At 40.1% G+C, this 21,467-nt stretch overlaps 1 protein-coding gene across 5 annotated transcripts in view; it reads left to right on the forward strand.

Moving 5' to 3' along the window:
* Positions 1 to 21,467, forward strand: part of GAPVD1 (GTPase activating protein and VPS9 domains 1) — a 74,332-nt gene that overhangs the window by 17,342 nt on the left and 35,523 nt on the right. For all 5 annotated transcript variants that reach the window (XM_055541137.1, XM_055541139.1, XM_055541138.1 and 2 more), the window contains exons 2-6: positions 14,058 to 14,275; positions 15,531 to 16,374; positions 18,104 to 18,190; positions 19,142 to 19,276; positions 19,427 to 19,616. In XM_055541137.1, the coding sequence (XP_055397112.1) occupies positions 14,091 to 14,275; positions 15,531 to 16,374; positions 18,104 to 18,190; positions 19,142 to 19,276; positions 19,427 to 19,616 (1,441 nt within the window). In that variant the 5' untranslated portion in view covers positions 14,058 to 14,090. The remainder of the gene's footprint in view (positions 1 to 14,057; positions 14,276 to 15,530; positions 16,375 to 18,103; positions 18,191 to 19,141; positions 19,277 to 19,426; positions 19,617 to 21,467) is intronic.

Consider the following 21,467-nt stretch of genomic DNA (forward strand, 5'->3'; position numbering starts at 1 on the left):
AATGAGCCTGTGACAGAGTGAGGGTTGGGATTTTAGGTAGGGTGGACGAGAAAGACTTCACTGAAGATGACTCTAAGACCCAAAGGAAGTAAGAGACCCGGGTGGGAAGCAGGTGCGAAGATACTGGAGTGGAAGTATGCCCGGCAGGTTTGAGAATCTGGCTGAAATAGAATGAATGTGGGGGTTGATAGGAGAGTGATCTAATGTCCTTCTTTGTGTGTCTTGATGAAATTATTAATAGTGTCTGCTTTCATTCCCAGTAGTGTCCCAGTTTGGATGGTAAGTTATATGGTCTGGTAATAGGAGGTGAAGTCAGAGAGCTAAAGGGGCATAGAGGTAGACCATGGAGAGCCAAGAAAAAAAGCTTTTGGAGGATTTTGAGTACAATGATGTGATTTGACTTAGGCTTTCACAGGCTTTCACTTAGGCTCACTGTGTTGAGAATAGGCTGAGAGCAAAGACCGAAGCAGGGAGCCTGTGGAAAATCGCTTCCGATGCTTCAGTTTTCTCAGTGAAGTAGGAGGCAAGGGGCTGAGAATAAGGAGAGGGGAAGAGGTTGGAGATCTGAGGAGAGAGGATGGTATGGATTCATTGCCCGGGGGATTGGGGAGTGGTGGAGGGACTTGGGGGCGTACCAGTGCGTGTGCCGTGCATCAGTGAGGGCCCGTGTAGGGCTTGTGATTGTGAGTTTGAAGTGATGCTAGCGTGGTTGTGTATGTCGGTTTTCTCATTCACAGGTATAAAGTAGGAGTTGGGAGAGCATTAGATTTAACTGGAATTGAGGGTTAGTCAAGTGAGGGCAAATTGCGGGCTTCCCAGGCAGCACTAGTGATAAAGAACCTGCCTGCCAGTGCAGGGAGATGTACTAGATGCAGGTTTGATCCCTGGGTCGGGAAGATCCCCTGGAGGAGCACAACCCAGTCCAGTATTTTTGCCTGGAGAATCCCATGGACAGAGGAGCCTGGCAGGCTACAGTCCATAGGGTCACAAAGAGTCGGACACGACTAAAGCAACTTAGCATGCATGCACGGAGCAAGTTGAGAGTGCATTCGGCAAGTGATCATAATGATTGACTATGGGGTTTATGCTAGTTGGGTAAGGAGGGAAGCAGGGACAGGAGGAGGCTGAAGGTTAGTTTAAAAAAAAAAAACATATATATATATATATATATATATATAAAATAGGCTTAATGGCTTGAAATTCTTGGTGGGGTCAAATGATCTTTGGAGTTTGAGAGTTGTAGGGGAAGGAGAGAGACTGTAGTACATGATAGCAGTAAGGATGGGTAATAGTAGGTCATATAGTCTGATGAACTTGAAGGAAAATGCTTAGCAAGTTTACCTAGTGTTCTGGATTTATTTAAAATATGTTCACAAAAATGTCTTTGAAGACATTTTGGGCTATCGAAGGGTTTAGAAGGTGAGTTCTTGTTCAGATATTTGAAGCATTACCTTCACGTGATTTTTTTTTATGTTTAAATATTTATTTATTTGGTCATGCCGGGTCTCAGTAGCGGCCATGTGTTAATTTTTTTTTTAAGTGAGGGTTTACTTGAAGGTTTTGGCTTCTAAATTGCATAGATTGGCTCACATTTTGCTATGTCGTTGGAAACATTTTATGCATCCTATCTTGAACAGAATTTCAGTTCTAGTTGGACTGTGAGCTCCTTGAGATTAGGGGGCCTGGCTAGGTTCCAACAATAGTTGATAAGATATTTTGTTAAGTTGTATTAAGGCAGCAAGAAAGGTACAGTTTGAGAAGTGCCAAAATATTTTCCTCTGTCATTTTATTATGGAAAACTTCTAACATAAAGAAACTGTTGAAGAGTAGTACATTGATCACCGTATGCCCATCAACCGGATTCATTCAACTGTGTTCATATTTTTCAGTGTTTTACAAATCTTTTAATTTTTTTTGGACCATGTACAAGTGAGTTCCAGATATCCTGACACTTCATTTCTACATACCTGAGCGTGCATCTCTGAAAAATACAGTGTTCTCCTGTGTAACCACAGGATTTTTCTGAGCCATTCTTGTAGAGGTCAGGGAAATAGTAAAATGTACTGGCTCTGTCACCTCTCACCCACTTGGCCTCATGCAAGTTACTTAACGTCCCTGAGCCTTAATTCGCTTTGCTGCAAAGTTCCTATCTCAGAGGGATGTTGTGAGGATGAAGTGTGTAAAGTTCTTAGAGCCACACCAGGCACAATTTTCAGTTTATAAAGTGGTTTTCTCACATAATACTCAATTCTGGTGTATACCGCCACAGCCAACCCTTGTCACCAGAGTTGGAAACACCGGCCTCGCCATCTCCATGTATAAGTGTCAGCAAGCTAGGATTTTCGCCTCCAGTGTCTGTCATATCTGTCCGATTCCTTCCACTGCCACTGCAGTATTTCTTGCCTATCAAGTTTGTAGTGTTTCTTCATCTAGTTCATCCCTATCTCCTCTTTCTCCTGACTGCCAGAGTTTATGTTCTCAAATATAAATTTAATCATGTTAATCCATTTAAACTCTTTCCCCGTCTCCTACAGTCCAGTTTCTTTTCCTTTTCTTTTCTTTTTTTTTTACAGTCCAGTTTCTTAACACTGGGTTCTGCGTGCAGTCTGTCTGTAGCCTTATCTCCTTATACATTGAGTCCTCTGCCTCCACCTCACTCTTAACACACACATGCCCCCAAACTGTAGGAAGTCATGTGTAGTTCACTGAATATCACACACCTCTGTGCTTTTGCTTGATTGGCTCTGTGTATCTGAAAGTCTCAGTTCAGTTCAGTTCAGTCACTCAGTCCTGTCCGACTCTTTGCGACCCCATGAATCGCAGCACGCCAGCCCTCCCTGTCCATCACCATCTCCCGGAGTTCACTCAGACTCACGTCCATCGAGTCAGTGATGCCATCCAGCCATCTCATCCTCTGTCGTCCCCTTCTCCTCCTGCCCCCAATCCCTCCCAGCATCAGAGTCTTTTCCAAGGAGTCAACTCTTTGCATGAGGTGGCCAAAGTACTGGAGTTTCAGCTTCAGCATTATTCCCTCCAAAGAAATCCCAGGGCTGATCTCCTTCAGAATGGACTGGTTGGATCTCCTTGCAGTCCAAGGGACTCTCAAAAGTCTTCTCCAGCACCACAGTTCAAAAGCATCACTTCCTTGACACTCAGCCTTCTTCACATCCAACTCTCACTTCCATACATGACCACAGGGAAAACCATAGCCCTGAGTAGACGGACCTTTGTTGGCAATGTAATGTCTCTGCTTTTGAATATGCTATCTAGGTTGGTCATAACTTTCCTTCCAAGGAGTAAGCGTTTTTTAATTTCATGGCTGCAGTCACCATCTGCAGTGATTTTGGAGCCCAAAAAAATAAAGTCTGACACTGTTTCCCCATCTGTTTCCCATGAAGTGATGGGACCAGATGCCATGATCTTCATTTTCTGAATGTTGAGCTTTAAGCCAACTTTTTCACTCTCCTCTTTCACCTTCATCAAGAGGCTTTTTAGTTCCTCTTCACTTTCTGCCATAAGGGTGGTGTCAGCTGCATATCTGAGGTTATTGATATTTCTCCCGGCAGTCTTGATTCCAGCTTGTGTTTTTTCCTGTCCAGCATTTCTCATGATGTACTCTGCATAGAAGTTAAATAAGCAGGGTGACAATATACAGACTTGAAGTACTCCTTTTCCTGTTGGAACCAGTCTGTTGTTCCATGTCCAGTTTGAACTGTTGCTTCCTGACCTGCATACAGATTTCTTAAGAGCCAGGTCAGGTGGTCTGGTATTCCATCTCTTTCAGAATTTTCCACAGTTTATTGTGGTCCACAGAGTCAAAGCTTTAGCATAGTCAATAAAGCAGAAATAGATGTTTTTCTGGAACTCACTTGCTTTTTCCATGATCCATCGGATGTTGGCAATTTGATCTCTGGTTCTCTGCCTTTTTAAAACCAGCTTGAACATCAGGAACTTCACGGTTCATGTATTGCTGAAGCCTGGCTTGGAGAATTTTGAGGATTACTTTACTAGCGTGTGAGGTGAGTGCAATTGTGCGGTATTTTGAGCATTCTTTGGCATTGCCTTTTTTGGGATTGGAATGAAAACGGACCTTTTCCAGTCCTGTGGCCACTGCTGAGTTTTCTAATTTGCTGGCATATTGAGTGCAGCACTTTCACTGCATCATCTTTCAGGATTTGAAATAGCTCACCTGGAATTCCATCACCTCCAGTAGCTTTGTTCGTAGTGATGCTTTCTAAGGCCCACTTGACTTCACATTCCAGAATCTCTGGCCCTAGGTGAGTGATCACACCATCGTGGTTTTCTGGGTCGTGAGGATCTTTTTTGTACAGTTCTGTGTATTCTTGCCACCTCTTCTTAATATCTTCTGCTTCTGTTAGGTCCATACCATTTCTGTCCTTTATCGAGCCCATCCTTGCATGACATGTTCCCTTGGTATCTCTAATTTTCTTGAAGAGAGCTCTAGTCTTTCCCATTCTGTTGTTTTCCTCTATTTCTTTGCATTGATCGCTGAGGAAATCCTCTTTTTTTCTGGCAAATTCTTATCCCACCCCTGCCTCCCCGCCCAAATACTTGTCTTTGAAGACCAGACTCGAGTACCTAACTTCTCCGTCACTCCTTCTCTTTTGTCCCTGCTCTACATTGTACAGCCTTCAGCATATTATCCATATTTGGGGGCAGCCACTAACTTGTATGTCTAATAGAATGGGGGTTCTATTAAATTAGAAAGTCCTTGAGGACTAGGTTTTATCTTTTTTTTTGTATCCCTTGTACCTAATGTGTTGCTCATACCAGGCACAAAATAAATATAGGTATTGTGTCCACGTTTTATGGAGAAAAAGCCTGAAGTTTAGAGAATATGCATTATGTACCCAAGGTAACAGAACTATTAATGACACATAGAGATGTTTAAGAGCCCGTTTCAGTTTTATTTTCATTAACTATAATACTTCTCATAATTACAACCATTTGTTCAGTGATTCTGTTCTTAGTCTGTGGATTTAGAGCCCCCTAGAGGATGTTAGAATTCCCTCATACTACTACTACTTCTAATAAGTCGCTTCAGTCATGTCCGAGTCTGTGCGACCCCATAGACAGCAGCCCACCAGGCTCCGCCATCCCTGGGATTCTCCAGGCAAGAACACTGGAGTGGGTTGCCATTTCCTTCTCCAATGCATGAAAGTGAAAAGTGAGAGTGAAGTCACTCAGTCGTGTCCGACTCTTCGTGACCCCATGGACTGCAGCCGACCTGGCTCCTCTATCCATGGGATTTTCCAGTCAAGAGTACTGGAGTGGGGTGCCATTGCCTTCTCCTACGCATAGGTATAATTTTATTTTTGTAGAAAATGTGGTTAAGTGGAACTGAGGTTAATATAGATTTTCAAAGTTCAATTATTGACCCCTCCAAAAAGAAACTATCTAACTTTGAGAAGGAACTGGCAACCCACTCCAGTGTTCTTGCCTGGAGAATCCCGTGGACGGAGAAGCCTGGTAGGCTGCAGTCCATGGGGTCGCAGAGTCGGACACGACTGAAGTGACTTAGCAGCAGTATCAACTTTGAAAATGCTTGCAGCTTTCAGGGGGGAAAAACCAGTTTGTTACTTTGAGATATACCTAAAGTTAATTAAAAAATTCTTTGATTTTTACTTAAGTTCTTTTTCTCAGAGCGACTTGTGATAATGCAGTTAGCAAAACTATATGAGAACTTCTGTGTTTGGCTTGGTATTGGGGGCTGGGCATACATAGGTCTAAGAGAGAATTGTCATCCTTTGAGGGGACCCTTCATTCTTGCTGGAAGGAAAATAGACATTAAAGATGAAAACAAAAAATAACAGTTCCGATTTAATGGCATGAATAAGCACTGCTTTAGGAGTTCAAAGTTGGAATTTATCAGTGGGGCAGACTGTATGGTTGGGAAGGAAGATTTCGTTGAGCTAGGCCTTGAAAATGTAAAGGAACAAATAGGATGAAGGTGAATTGAAAATAAAAAGAAGAGGCATAAGAGGGTTTGTATAGACAAATAATACTCTAAAAGTAAGGAATAAATGTGAATTTTGAGCGTGTAGTATTTTTAATGTTTTCAGTACAATGTGCTTATTGTAGTTAACATTTATTGATTCTTCTCATAGTATTTACCTCTCCTCTTTTCCTGTCCATCAGAGACTACATGCTTGTTCTTCCTATGTTATTTCTACCTCTACTTACGAGGTTTCTAACATGAATATGTTACTGAAATGCCTCTTTTTCATTCCTATATTCATTCAGCAGATGTGTACTGATGTGCATGATGTGATGGATTCTAGTCAGTGTGAACAGAACTGGAAACAAATTGGGCATAAATCCCTCCTCCTAGGGAGTGTATATTTTCTTGGGGAGATGGTGAATGCATAAGATAGATAAGTGAAATGTATAGTAACCAGTGCTAACAAGTCAATCCTGAGATCAGTCCTGAATATTCATTGGGAGGACTGATGCTGAAGCTGAAGCTCCAGTACTTTGGCCACCTGATGCGAAGAACTGTCTCATTGGAAAAGACCCTGATGCTGGGAAAGATTGAAGGCAGGAGGGGTAGGGGACAGCAGAGGTTGAGATGATGGGATGGCATCACCAATTCAAGAGACATGAGTTTGAGCAAGCTCCGGGAGTTGGTGATGGACAGGGAAGTCTGGTGTGCTCCAGTCCATGGGGTTTGCAAAGCGTTGGACACGACTGAGTGACTGAACTGAACAAGAAAAGTGAAATCAGGGAGACATAAAATGAGCCTGTGACAGAGTGAGGGTTGGGATTTTAGGTAGGGTGGACGAGAAAGACTTCACTGAAGATGACTCTAAGACCCAAAGGAAGTAAGAGACCCGGGTGGGAAGCAGGTGCGAAGATACTGGAGTGGAAGTATGCCCGGCAGGTTTGAGAATCTGGCTGAAATAGAATGAATGTGGGGGTTGATAGGAGAGTGATCTAATGTCCTTCTTTGTGTGTCTTGATGAAATTATTAATAGTGTCTGCTTTCATTCCCAGTAGTGTCCCAGTTTGGATGGTAAGTTATATGGTCTGGTAATAGGAGGTGAAGTCAGAGAGCTAAAGGGGCATAGAGGTAGACCATGGAGAGCCAAGAAAAAAAGCTTTTGGAGGATTTTGAGTACAATGATGTGATTTGACTTAGGCTTTCACAGGCTTTCACTTAGGCTCACTGTGTTGAGAATAGGCTGAGAGCAAAGACCGAAGCAGGGAGCCTGTGGAAAATCGCTTCCGATGCTTCAGTTTTCTCAGTGAAGTAGGAGGCAAGGGGCTGAGAATAAGGAGAGGGGAAGAGGTTGGAGATCTGAGGAGAGAGGATGGTATGGATTCATTGCCTGGGGGATTGGGGAGTGGTGGAGGGACTTGGGGGCGTACCAGTGCGTGTGCCGTGCATCAGTGAGGGCCCGTGTAGGGCTTGTGATTGTGAGTTTGAAGTGATGCTAGCGTGGTTGTGTATGTCGGTTTTCTCATTCACAGGTATAAAGTAGGAGTTGGGAGAGCATTAGATTTAACTGGAATTGAGGGTTAGTCAAGTGAGGGCAAATTGCGGGCTTCCCAGGCAGCACTAGTGATAAAGAACCTGCCTGCCAGTGCAGGGAGATGTACTAGATGCAGGTTTGATCCCTGGGTCGGGAAGATCCCCTGGAGGAGCACAACCCAGTCCAGTATTTTTGCCTGGAGAATCCCATGGACAGAGGAGCCTGGCAGGCTACAGTCCATAGGGTCACAAAGAGTCGGACACGACTAAAGCAACTTAGCATGCATGCACGGAGCAAGTTGAGAGTGCATTCGGCAAGTGATCATAATGATTGACTATGGGGTTTATGCTAGTTGGGTAAGGAGGGAAGCAGGGACAGGAGGAGGCTGAAGGTTAGTTTAAAAAAAAAAAACATATATATATATATATATATATAAAATAGGCTTAATGGCTTGAAATTCTTGGTGGGGTCAAATGATCTTTGGAGTTTGAGAGTTGTAGGGGAAGGAGAGAGACTGTAGTACATGATAGCAGTAAGGATGGGTAATAGTAGGTCATATAGTCTGATGAACTTGAAGGAAAATGCTTAGCAAGTTTACCTAGTGTTCTGGATTTATTTAAAATATGTTCACAAAAATGTCTTTGAAGACATTTTGGGCTATCGAAGGGTTTAGAAGGTGAGTTCTTGTTCAGATATTTGAAGCATTACCTTCACGTGATTTTTTTTTATGTTTAAATATTTATTTATTTGGTCATGCCGGGTCTCAGTAGCGGCCATGTGTTAATTTTTTTTTTAAGTGAGGGTTTACTTGAAGGTTTTGGCTTCTAAATTGCATAGATTGGCTCACATTTTGCTATGTCGTTGGAAACATTTTATGCATCCTATCTTGAACAGAATTTCAGTTCTAGTTGGACTGTGAGCTCCTTGAGATTAGGGGGCCTGGCTAGGTTCCAACAATAGTTGATAAGATATTTTGTTAAGTTGTATTAAGGCAGCAAGAAAGGTACAGTTTGAGAAGTGCCAAAATATTTTCCTCTGTCATTTTATTATGGAAAACTTCTAACATAAAGAAACTGTTGAAGAGTAGTACATTGATCACCGTATGCCCATCAACCGGATTCATTCAACTGTGTTCATATTTTTCAGTGTTTTACAAATCTTTTAATTTTTTTTGGACCATGTACAAGTGAGTTCCAGATATCCTGACACTTCATTTCTACATACCTGAGCGTGCATCTCTGAAAAATACAGTGTTCTCCTGTGTAACCACAGGATTTTTCTGAGCCATTCTTGTAGAGGTCAGGGAAATAGTAAAATGTACTGGCTCTGTCACCTCTCACCCACTTGGCCTCATGCAAGTTACTTAACGTCCCTGAGCCTTAATTCGCTTTGCTGCAAAGTTCCTATCTCAGAGGGATGTTGTGAGGATGAAGTGTGTAAAGTTCTTAGAGCCACACCAGGCACAATTTTCAGTTTATAAAGTGGTTTTCTCACATAATACTCAATTCTGGTGTATACCGCCACAGCCAACCCTTGTCACCAGAGTTGGAAACACCGGCCTCGCCATCTCCATGTATAAGTGTCAGCAAGCTAGGATTTTCGCCTCCAGTGTCTGTCACATCTGTCCGATTCCTTCCACTGCCACTGCAGTATTTCTTGCCTATCAAGTTTGTAGTGTTTCTTCATCTAGTTCATCCCTATCTCCTCTTTCTCCTGACTGCCAGAGTTTATGTTCTCAAATATAAATTTAATCATGTTAATCCATTTAAACTCTTTCCCCGTCTCCTACAGTCCAGTTTCTTTTTCTTTTCTTTTCTTTCTTTTCACAGTCCAGTTTCTTAACACTGGGTTCTGCGTGCAGTCTGTCTGTAGCCTTATCTCATTATACATTGAGTCCTCTGCCTCCACCTCACTCTTAACACACACAAACACACATGCCCTCAAACTGTAGGAAGTCATGTGTAGTTCTCTGAATATCACACACCTCTGTGCTTTTGCTTGATTGGCTCTGTTTATCTGGAAGTCGCAATTCAGTTCAGTCACTCAGTTGTGACCGACTCTTCGCGACCCCATGAATCACAGCACGCCAGCCCTCCCTGTCCATCACCATCTCCCGGAGTTCACTCAGACTCACGTCCATCGAGTCAGTGATGCCATCCAGCCATCTCATCCTCTGTCGTCCCCTTCTCCTCCTGCTCCCAATCCCTCCCAGCATCAGAGTCTTTTCCAAGGAGTCATCTCTTCGCATGAGGTGGCTAAAGTTACTGGAGTTTCAGCTTTAGCATCATTCCTTCCAAAGAAATCCCAGGGCTGATCTCCTTCAGAATGGCCTGGTTGAATCTCCTTGCAGTCCAAGGGACTCTCAAGAGTCTTCTCAAACCCCACAGTTGAAGAGCATCAATTCTTTGGCGTTCAGCCTTCTTCACAGTCCAACTCTCACATCCATACATGACCACAGGAAAAACCATAGCCTTGACTAGACAGACCTTTGTTGGCAAAGTAATGTGTCTGCTTTTGAATATGCTATCTAGGTTGGTCATAACTTTCCTTCCAAGGAGTAAGCATCTTTTAATTTCATGGCTGCAGTCACCACCTGCAGTGATTTTGGAGCCCCAAAAAATAAAGTCTGACACTGTTTCCACTGTTTCCCCATCTATTTCCCATGAAGCTATGGGACCAGATGCCATGATCTTTGTTTTCTGAATGTGGACCTTTAAACCAGCTTTTTCACTCTCCACTTTCACTTTCATCAAGAGGCTTTTTTTGTTCCTCTTCACTTTGTGCCATAAGGGTAGTGTTATCTGCATATCTGAGGTTATTGATATTTCTCCCAGCAATCTTGATTCCAGCTTATGTTTCTTCCCATCCAGCATTTCTCATGATGTACTCTGCATAGAAGTTAAATAAGCAGGGTGACAATATATAGCCTTGAAGTACTCCTTTTCTTATTTGGAAGCAGTCTGTTGTTCCATGTCCAGTTCAAACTGTTGCTTCCTGACCTGCATACAGATTTCTCAAGAGGCAGGTCAGGTGGTCTGGCATTCCCATCTCTTTCAGAATTTTCCACAGTTTCTTGTGATCCACACAGTCAAAGGCTTTGGCATAGTCAATAAAGCAGAAATAGATGTTTTTCTGGAACTCACTTGCTTTTTCCATGATCCAGTGGATGTTGGCAATTTGATCTCTAGTTCCTCTGCCTTTTCTAAAACCAGCTTGAATATCAGGAAGTCACAGTTCACATATTGCTGAAGCCTGGCTTGGAGAATTTTGAGCATTACTTTACTAGCGTGTGAGATGAGTGCAATTGTGCGGTATTTTGAGCATTCTTTGGCATTGCCTTTCTTTGGGATTGGAATGAAAACTGACCTTTTCCAGTCCTGTGGCCACTGCTGAGTTTTCTAATTTGCTGGCATATTGAGTGCAGCACTTTCACAGCATCATCTTTCAGGATTTGAAATAGCTCACCTGGAATTCCATCACCTCCAGTAGCTTTGTTCGTAGTGATGCTTTCTAAGGCCCACTTGACTTCACATTCCAGAATCTCTGGCCCTAAGTGAGTGATCACACCATCGTGGTTTTCTGGGTTATGAAGATCTTTTTTGTACAGTTCTTCTGTGTATTCCTGTCACCTCTTCTTAATATCTTCTGCTTCTGTTAGGTCCATACCATTTCTGTCCTTTATCGAGCCCATCCTTGCATGACATGTTCCCTTGGTATCTCTAATTTTCTTGAAGAGAGCTCTAGTCTTTCCCATTCTGTTGTTTTCCTCTATTTCTTTGCATTGATCGCTGAGGAAATCCTCTTTTTTTCTGGCAAATTCTTATCCCACCCTTGCCTCCCCGCCCAAATACTTGTCTTTGAAGACCCGACTCGGGTACATAACTTCTCCGTCACTCCTTCTCTTTTGTCCCTGCTCTACATTGTACAGCCTTCAGCATATTATCCATATTTGGGGGCAGCCACTAACTTGTATGTCTAATAGAATGGGGGTTCTATTAAATTAGAAAGTCCTTGAGGACTAGGTTTTATCTTTTTTTTTGTATCCCTTGTACCTAATGTGTTACTCATGCCAGGCACAAAATAAATATAGGTATTGCGTCCACGTTTTAGGAGAAAAAAGCCTGAAGTTTAGAGAATATGCATTATGTACCCAAGGTAACAGAACTATTAATGACACATAGAGATGTTTAAGAGCCCGTTTCAGTTTTATTTTCATTAACTATAATACTTCTCATAATTACAACCATTTGTTCAGTGATTCTGTTCTTAGTCTGTGGATTTAGAGCCCCCTAGAGGATGTTAGAATTCCCTCATACTACTACTACTTCTAATAAGTCGCTTCAGTCATGTCCGAGTCTGTGCGACCCCATAGACAGCAGCCCACCAGGCTCCGCCATCCCTGGGATTCTCCAGGCAAGAACACTGGAGTGGGTTGCCATTTCCTTCTCCAATGCATGAAAGTGAAAAGTGAGAGTGAAGTCGCTCAGTCGTGTCCGACTCTTTGCGACCCCATGGACTGCAGCCGACCTGGCTCCTCTATCCATGGGATTTTCCAGGCAAGAAAACTGGAGTAGGGTGCCATTGCCTTCTCCAGAATTCCCTCGTGGAAGATTACAAAGTCATGTGTGTTTTCTTTAGACTGAGTTAATAAGATTATATATGTTTGGCACCCGTTTTTTTGAATATACATGGATGTTTTTGTGACTTAATAACGAATCATCTTGGTGAAGTAGACATATTTAAAATCTTTGAGAGGAAAGCAGTCTGAGGGTCTTAATACAGGAGACTTGAAATAGTTTGCCGCCGCTGCTGCTAAGTCAGTTCAGTCGTGTCCAACTCTGTGTGACCCCATAGACAGCAGCCCACCAGGCTCCCCCGTCACTGGGATTCTCCAGGCAAGAACACTGAGTGGGTTGCCGTTTCCTTCTCCAGTGCATGAAAGTGAAAAGTGACAGTGAAGTCGCTCAGTCGTGTCCGACCCTCAGTGACCCCATGGACTGCAGCCCACCAGGCTCCTCCGTCCATGGGATTTTCCAGGCGAGAGTCCTGGAATGGGGTGCCATTTCCTTCTCCGAAATAATTTGCTAGGTAATTGATAAAGTACAAGAAAGTGTTTTTTTGAAAGCAGTTAAATTCAGGTTAGATGATAATACCAGAAACTTCCCCAGAAATCAGTAGTTCATTAAAATAAAGGTTAAAAATTTCTGAAATCAAACTTATTTTAAAAATTGTTGAATCCATTTCATTATTTAAATTTAAAAGTGGCTTTAAATGTATTTTCATTGACTCTCATAATGTTTAATTCTTGGTATTTTTTTAAGTCTTAGCACAAAAATACTGATTTCATATATATAAGCATTTTCATTGGATCTGTAAACATATTGAGAGTTCTGTGGGCTACGTTCCTCTTTCCAAATCTGAATTCACTGCAAATTATAGTTTATCAATTCCAAATAAATCCATTATGAATTTGTTTGGTTGGGACATTTTTAAAAAGATTTTTAATATATTCCTTTTCTTAAAATTTGTTTTTATTTGGAGGGGGACAGCTGTCCCCACAACTTTATTGAAGTATAATTGACATAGCATTGTGTAAGTTTAAGTTTATAACGATTTGGTACACATATATTGCAAAAGTTTGCCACAGTGAAGTTAGTTAATGCATCCTTCACCTCATGTAATTACCATTTTCTTGTTATTATGATGAGATCATTTAAAGCTTTACTCTCATAACAGCTTTTAAGTATACAATCTTAATGTTTAATTCTTTAAAAAATTTTTTATTCAGGTATAGATTCAACATTGATTTAAATGTAAATTCAACATATTCAAGTATAAATTCCGCATTGATGTACAATGTTGTGAAGTAACTCAGATATGAGTATTCTTTCCCATTACGGTTTATCGCAGGGCTTTGAATATAGTTCCCTGTGCGATACAGCGGGACCTTGTTTATTCATCCTGAATGTAACAGTTTGCATCTGCTGATCCCGAACTCCCAGTCCTTCTCTTCCCCACCACTAATGTTTAATTCTTAATGAGAAGCATTTTTCTAACTTATTGACTGCTGTCTGGACAATCTGGGCCACAAACGCTTCTATTGCTGATATAAAACATTTGTGGCCTGGCAGGCATTCTAACTTCAAGGGTATAGCTTAAATAATAATGCTCTAAAATATGTGTGCTATTTTTATCAGTTTGTTTAGCTACTAGATGAACAAGAATTGTGTGATTTCATTAATTCCTGTGGCAAATACTTCTTTACCTCCTGGCCTGAGCCAAGCCCTCTCCTTAGCCCTGAAATTACAGCTGTAAGTCGACAAAGCAGACAAGCCTTGGTCTTGGCAGTCCTTGCCTTTCAGTGGGGAAACCCCACTCTAAGCATCTTGAACATGCATGTAATATATGCTGAGTAGGGGCAAATGCTTAATAAAAGGTCAGAAGAGGGAATAAGAAGTGATTTTCTCTGTTTCAGAATGAGTTGTTTTAGAAGACCTTTCTCAATAGACATTTGAGCAGAGAGACCCGAAAATAAAAATATTTTTTTTTCTTTTTTACTCTTAGTGATCAGCCTTTGTACCTTCTCCACATTTGAAGATGGTGAAGCTAGATATTCATACTCTGGCCCATCACCTCAAGCAGGAACGCTTATACGTGAACTCTGAGAAACAGCTCATTCAGAGGCTTAATGCAGATGTACTTAAGACAGCCGAAAAGTTGTATCGTACAGCATGGATTGCTAAGCAACAGAGAATTAATTTGGATCGGCTTATCATCACCAGGTAAAGAAAAGATTTTGAGTTCAGAAATTTTATAAACCGCTTTAATTCTGCTTATGGCAGTTACATAACTGCTAACTGCAAATAAACAAATATATTTCTAACAAAGTGCATTGTTTAAGATAACTTAAATCAGCATCCCAATGGTGAGTATTTGCTTATATTGTTTATTAATTAACGTATTGACCTAAGCACTGTTGTAGAGAATTACAACTTCAGCATTAATATTTTATACCACAGCGTTTAATTTTGTACATTGGCATTATATAACATTTTACTTGTATAGAGAGTAAGTTATCTTGTTTCCTACTTTTCTCCTAATATTATTTAAAATATACATTTTCATGTTTTGCTATTGTGTATCTACTTAGCAGTTTTAGAAACCTCACTTTTCACTGTGTTAATACTTCATTATTCTATTGTTCCAAGAAGCAATTTTTTTTTTTTTTTGGCTGCACCACAGGGCATGTGGGATCTTAGTTCCCCAACCAGGGATTGCACTCATGCCCCCTGCAGCGGAAGTGTGGATTCTTAACCACTGGACCACCAGGGAAGTCCCTCAAGAAGCAGTTTTTAAGTTTAGAAATAGTGATGCTGTGGTATATTGTCTAGAAAAGAAGACAGACATAGAAGAGTACATACTGTATGATTCCATAAATATGAAATTCAAAAAGATGCAGGACTAATCTTCACTCCTAAAGGAAATCAACCCTGAATATTCATTGGAAGGACTGATTCTGAAGCTGAAGCTCCAATACTGATGCAAAGAGCTGACTCATTGGAAAAGACCCTGGTCTGGGAAAGATAGAAGGCAGGAGGAGAAGGGGACGACAGAAGATGAGATGGTTGGATGGCATCACTGACTCAGTGGACATGAGTTTGAGCAAACTCTGGGAAATGGTGAAGGACAGGGAAGCCTGACGTGCTGAAGTCCATGGGGGTCACAAAGAGTTGGACATGACTGAGCGACTAAACAACAACAACAATCTTCAATGATAGAAATCAGAATAACGGTTATTTCTCAATATTTTTCATGGAACCTGATTTAATATGAGAAATCTGTTCTCCTTTGTACTTTTTGGTTTTGACTTTCTTTACATATTCAGGTGCTGGTGGTCTAAAAGATTTTAGCAATTCCTAGTGATCTCATTGGTGGGACTGTAACCAACTCATGTTTCCATGCTTCAGTATAGTATATGTGTTATATTATTATTGTTGTTAATTTTATTATTTTGCTTGTTTGCTCATTTTTTTTTAGTGCTGAAGCTTCCCCTGCTGAATGTTGCCAACATGCTAAGATTTTGGAAGACACACAGTTTGTTGATGGGTATAAGCAACTGGGATTTCAGGAGACTGCTTATGGAGAATTCTTGAGTCGACTAAGGGAAAATCCTCGTCTTATTGCCTCCTCCTTGGTTGCTGGAGAGAAACTTAATCAGGAGAACACACAGAGTGTCATTTACACAGTTTTTACCTCTCTCTATGGCAACTGCATTATGCAAGAAGATGAAAGCTACCTCCTTCAGGTGTTGAGATACTTGATTGAATTTGAACTTAAAGAAAGTGACAACCCCAGACGACTTTTGAGGAGAGGAACCTGTGCCTTCAGCATCTTATTTAAACTTTTTTCTGAAGGACTGTTTTCTGCCAAACTTTTCCTCACAGCTACTTTACATGAGCCGATCATGCAACTCCTTGTTGAAGACGAAGATCACCTGGAGACAGACCCAAACAAGCTGATTGAGAGGTTCTCCCCCGCTCAACAGGAAAAACTCTTTGGCGAGAAAGGCTCAGACAGGTTTAGGCAGAAGGTTCAAGAGATGGTGGATTCCAATGAGGCCAAACTTGTGGCCTTGGTGAACAAATTTATTGGTTATCTCAAACAGAACACTTACTGCTTCCCACATAGTCTGAGGTGGATCGTGTCACAGATGTACAAAACTCTCTCCTGTGTAGACAGACTGGAAGTTGGGGAGGTCAGGGCCATGTGCACTGACCTCCTGTTGGCCTGCTTCATTTGTCCTGCAGTCGTCAATCCAGAACAGTATGGAATAATCTCCGATGCTCCCATTAATGAGGTGGCGAGATTTAACCTGATGCAGGTATGCTTTTGCTGGGCATTCAGTGTGAGACCAGTTGATTGGGCATTGGGGTGGGAATGGAAAGTATGATAACATTGTTCATATATTCTTAACATTCTTTTCCCCAAAGTGTCCCAAATATTTGCTTCTTAAGTTTTGTGTTCATTTTTAAATGGAGTCCTCACACACTTTAAATATTTAGATGATTCCATTTTCTAGAACAAGGCCACCATCCCTTTCCCATGATTTCACAATCCAGAATGATTAAAAACTTAGAGGGTCTTTTATACTTCCTTTGGTAGCAAAACCTATCCTGAACTAACAAGAGGCTATTTATAGTCCATTTCGTGTTAATGGGTATTTGTGTTTTGCTGTGGGAATGTTAATGTATCTGACTATAGGATGCCACCCTAAGTACTGGGCATGTTACGTATGTATGTTACCAGCCTTTCTAAAATCTCCAGATTTTGAAATTTGAAACTCTTCTGGACCTAAACGTTTTCAAAAGAAGATTTTTGGATCTATGTTAGCACTTTTTTTCCCCCTAATCATCTGAACTACTGAAATCATGTTTTTATTTCTCAAGGGATTCTTTTAATTATATGTTATTCCCAGAAATACTGTGAAGAAGATAGAGTTTATTTGGAATACCATATGTCTTATCTTTGGATGATTTTTTTTTTAATGATAAGCTTTTTTTTCATGATTAGTTCTGTCATTTTGGGGTGTTTAGAAATTACATAGACATTCCTGAAATAAAATTAGAATTTCTTTGTCATCTCTGAAACACTAAATTTATTCTTACGATAACATCATTATAGTTTTATTTTTGTCATTCCAGTAGAGATAGAATCACATGCTTTCAAAATGAGTAAAAAGAGGGATTGTCCCAGATTTGAAGATGATGCTATATGATAACTTTCAGCAAAATATCTTTAGAAAGTAGATTAACAGTTCACTTTTTGCAGTAAGGATCTGGCTCTGAGACTTAATATTTACTTTCAAAACAGCTTATGTTCTGTAGGAATTATTTGCTTTCAAGTCTAGAAAAAATTTTTTACCTTGAGTACTTTATGAACTATAGAAAAAAGTACTTAATAATAACTTGAGATAGTTTGTCAGCTTTTACAAATTAAGTTTTTAAAGATACGGTAAGTACAGCAGCAGAAACAAAGGTCATGTACCTTCATTTCCTATTGTTGATATAATATGCATTAAAGACAAAGCAAAATTTTCTACTTATTCATTATAGCTCAGTATAAACATAATAAAATACAGTGGGCTTCCCTGGTGGCTCAGTGGTAAAGAATCTGCCTGCTAGTGTAGGAGACACGGGTTTGATCCCTGGTCTGGGAAGATCCCACTTGCTGGGAAGCAGCTGGATGCGTGCACCTCAACTACTGAGCCCTTGCACTCTAGAGCCTGTGCTCGGCCTCGAGAGAAGCTACCGCACTGCAACTCAAGAGTAGCCTCTGCTCATTGCAACTAGAGAAAAAGCCTGTGCGGCAATGAAGACCCAGTCTAGCCAAAAATAAATAAATAAATAAAAATGTGAAAAACAGAAGTCCTTAAAATATAGTAAAAGCTGACAGAGTCAAGATGCATATTTTATTGGGGATCCCATTTTGTATGTTTGGTTAGGTGGTGTGAATATTCTTATGAAACAGATTTTTAGAGTAGAATGGAGATGCTTTCACAGTGGGGACTGTCTCTCCAGCCTGCGTCTTCCCACCTCTGTTCTGGGTTTCAGGTTGGCCGCCTTTTGCAGCAATTAGCAATGACTGGCTCTGAAGAGGGAGATCCCCGGACAAAGAGCAGCCTTGGAAAATTTGACAAAGTAAGAGCGGATCCTATGTCATGTAAAGGACTCTGTATGGAAAGTTCTGCTAAAATATTAGTGAATCTAACTGTTCTCTTTATTAAAGCTTATCTCTCAGTGATGTGTAAATTAAATATTCTTTTCAATTATGCTTGGTTTGGCTGTAGAGGATACAATGTTGGATCAGTAACATTTAAAGGAAGATGTCATCAAAGATTACTAATGCTCACTTGCTGAAATGTTGAGGCGATGCCATTGTAATGAGAGCCAAACAGCTGTTAAGATTATTTTTTAAAGTTTGATTTTTAAAAATTGTTACAAAATTAAGTCTATGAATATATGAATCAGCAATGATTGATAATTTTAAATGGATTTCATAACTTAACGTGGCATTGTTCAGTTGATTTAACTAAATAAAAATTTATCATATTTTTAGTAGGCTGTACATTCAACCTAGATTAAAATTCAAAGGTTATGTAGTGAAGTTTCCCTTCCACCTCTGATCTCTAACCTTCATTTCCTCTTCTAAAGGTTCTTTATATTACCAATCTTTTGTGCGTCCTTCAAGAAGTCTATATGTATATTCCTAATATATTTTTAGGAATATGTTTTCCTAATTACAAGTGGTAGGACTGTGTGTACTGTTGGCCTCATGTCTATTTCACATACCAGACTATCTTGTTGATTATTTTATATCAATTTATAGAGTTTAATTTTTTTCAAATATTGGGTTTAATATAATTTTCAAGAAGAAAAGCTTTCTACGTGCTTGTTTGTCTTAATCAGAAATTTTGTTCCCTTACTTTATTTTTTTTAATTTATTTATTTTAATTGGAGGCTAATTACAGTATTGTATTGGTTTTGCCATACATTGACATGAGTCTGCCACGGGTGTACATGTGTCCCCATCTGTTCCCTTACTTTAAAGGGAGAGTGTTTCACAGTGATTTTTTTCTCCTGTTTGAACAGAGCTGTGTTGCTGCTTTCCTTGATGTTGTGATTGGAGGCCGTGCAGTGGAGACCCCGCCAATGTCCTCCGTTAATCTCCTGGAAGGGTTGAGCAGAACTGTGGTTTATATAACCTACAGTCAGCTTATTACTCTGGTAATGGCTTTATTCTGTAATAGAATTTTTTTCCCTCAAAAGTCATTTATCTAAACGTGGGCAGACCTGTGGATGAATTACATTGTGTGAGAAATATACACTGTTTGAAAAATTGATCTCACAAGCTAATGTCCTTTTTACTTTTGCCAGGTGAATTTTATGAAGAGTGTGATGTCTGGAGATCAACTGAGAGAAGATAGAATGGCTCTTGACAACTTACTGGCAAATCTACCCCAGGCAAAGCCAGGAAAAAGCAGCAGTCTGGAAATGACCCCCTACAGTACTCCTCAGCTGTCTCCAGCAACCACTCCAGCAAATAAAAAGAATCGATTGCCTATAGGTAAAGAGAATTTCTCATATTGAGGCTTTCCTTTAAATTTAATGTTTCTTTATTAGGCTAGGCTATTGCTTAGTGATTGGGGGTATAGTTTTCAATAATTTGGAGAAGCTCTTCTCTTCATTTTTACTGGGAGTAATTCAGGTTTTAACATTAAAAAATTATTGCACCAGATTAGTTAAATTCATCAGTAGGCTTTAGCTTTATCTAGACATACTTTTCATAATTGATTGGAATCATGGCCCTTACAGTATACTTATATTTCAGTGTCTTGGACAATTTTGAAAATGTGATTTGCTCTAAGTAGTCATTATTTGAATTAGGTAGCCCTGTTCTTTCCATAAAGTTCTAAATGATATAATAAAAACATTATTTTAGATGTTTTCTATTGGTAAAGTTGAAAATATATAGTTACTATTTTTCATTATTAGTAATAGTCAATCTTTTATGACTGAGTTAAAATCTTTGTTATTTTATGAAATCAGGCAAAACTTTCATTTTATTTTGTCAAGCATATTAAGAACTGGGCTTCCCAGATGGCCTAGTGGTAAAGAATCCACCTGCGATGCAGGAGACACAGGAGACATGGATTCAATCCCTGGGTCAGGAAGATCCCCTGGAGTAGGAAATGGTAACCCACTCCAGTATCCTTGCCTGGAAAATTCCATAGACAGAGGAGCCTGGTGGGCTACAGTCCACGGGGTCACAAAGAATCAGACATGACTGAGCACACACATCAGTAGGAATGTGGCATCATATTCTTCAAGTCTTTGGCTTTTGTCATCCCAAAATGTCAATTTTCAGAACTAGAGAAAGAAAAAAGTAAAACTTGACATTCAGTATTATAGTCGTATTTGTCGGGTTTTTTCTTTTTTTATTTTTAGCATTAAGAAACAAGTGGTGTTTGGTAAACCAGAGATTTTTTTTTCTTCCATGATTCACTCGTGTACATTAGTTCTTTCATTTCTTGTCATTCAGAAGTGTCATGATATAAAAGGAAAAGTATCATGGAAAGTAAACTTCAAATGTTTGCCCGTTGTGATTTTGTACAGTTGTGTGACCTGGTCGTTGAACTTACTTCCTATTGTAAGAGATATGTCCGTTATTCAGAGGGTCGATTTTCTTTCTGTTTAATGCCTTCGCAACCCAGGACAACAGTTAGCAGCCATCACTGCCTGGGATTCCTCAGCCACCAGTCTTACTGCTCATATTACTCTAGTAACCCCGTTTGGTGGGTAATAGGCTGTTCCTCTTCTTACACAACTTTTATTTAAGAAATAGTTTATGAAATCGTGCTCCATGTGCATGTTGCTTTTGCTTTATGTAAATTGCTACATGAACTTTGATTACTTGCATTTTTACAAATTATAAAGTTTATTCCGTAAGATTTCGTGTAGTTGTTCATAAAGCTGAATTTAAGCTTACAATTCAAGAGAAGACAGAGTCAGCGAAGAAAGGTGTGAGTGAAACCTGCTTTAGACTTTTGGAAGTTGGTGTGTACTTTGAGTTTTTGAAAGTTCGAGTGATTGATGAACTGATCTACAGCATTGTGGAGAGAACATGATTGTTTATATTTCTGTCTTCAAGTAGGTCAGCTTTCACTCAAACTGAAGGTGAAAGGCTTTTGTTATTATTGAGTGTTTTGGCTTTGTCTATGTTTTTTATTTTGTACAGAAAGAGTATCTATTTAGTATTCTGGTTGTATCGAATTGTAATGGCCTCTAAAAGAAAACTGAAGCTTATCACAGAGGACTGAAACTCATAGAGAATTTGTCACAAACTATCTAAATCTTTCAGTTTCCAAAGTTCTTACAAGATCTGTAGGATGGAATACTTTCTAAAGCTATTACTTAT

Source organism: Bubalus kerabau, chromosome 11, assembly GCF_029407905.1.
Source record: "Bubalus kerabau isolate K-KA32 ecotype Philippines breed swamp buffalo chromosome 11, PCC_UOA_SB_1v2, whole genome shotgun sequence".
NCBI classification, from domain to species: Eukaryota; Metazoa; Chordata; class Mammalia; order Artiodactyla; family Bovidae; genus Bubalus; species Bubalus kerabau.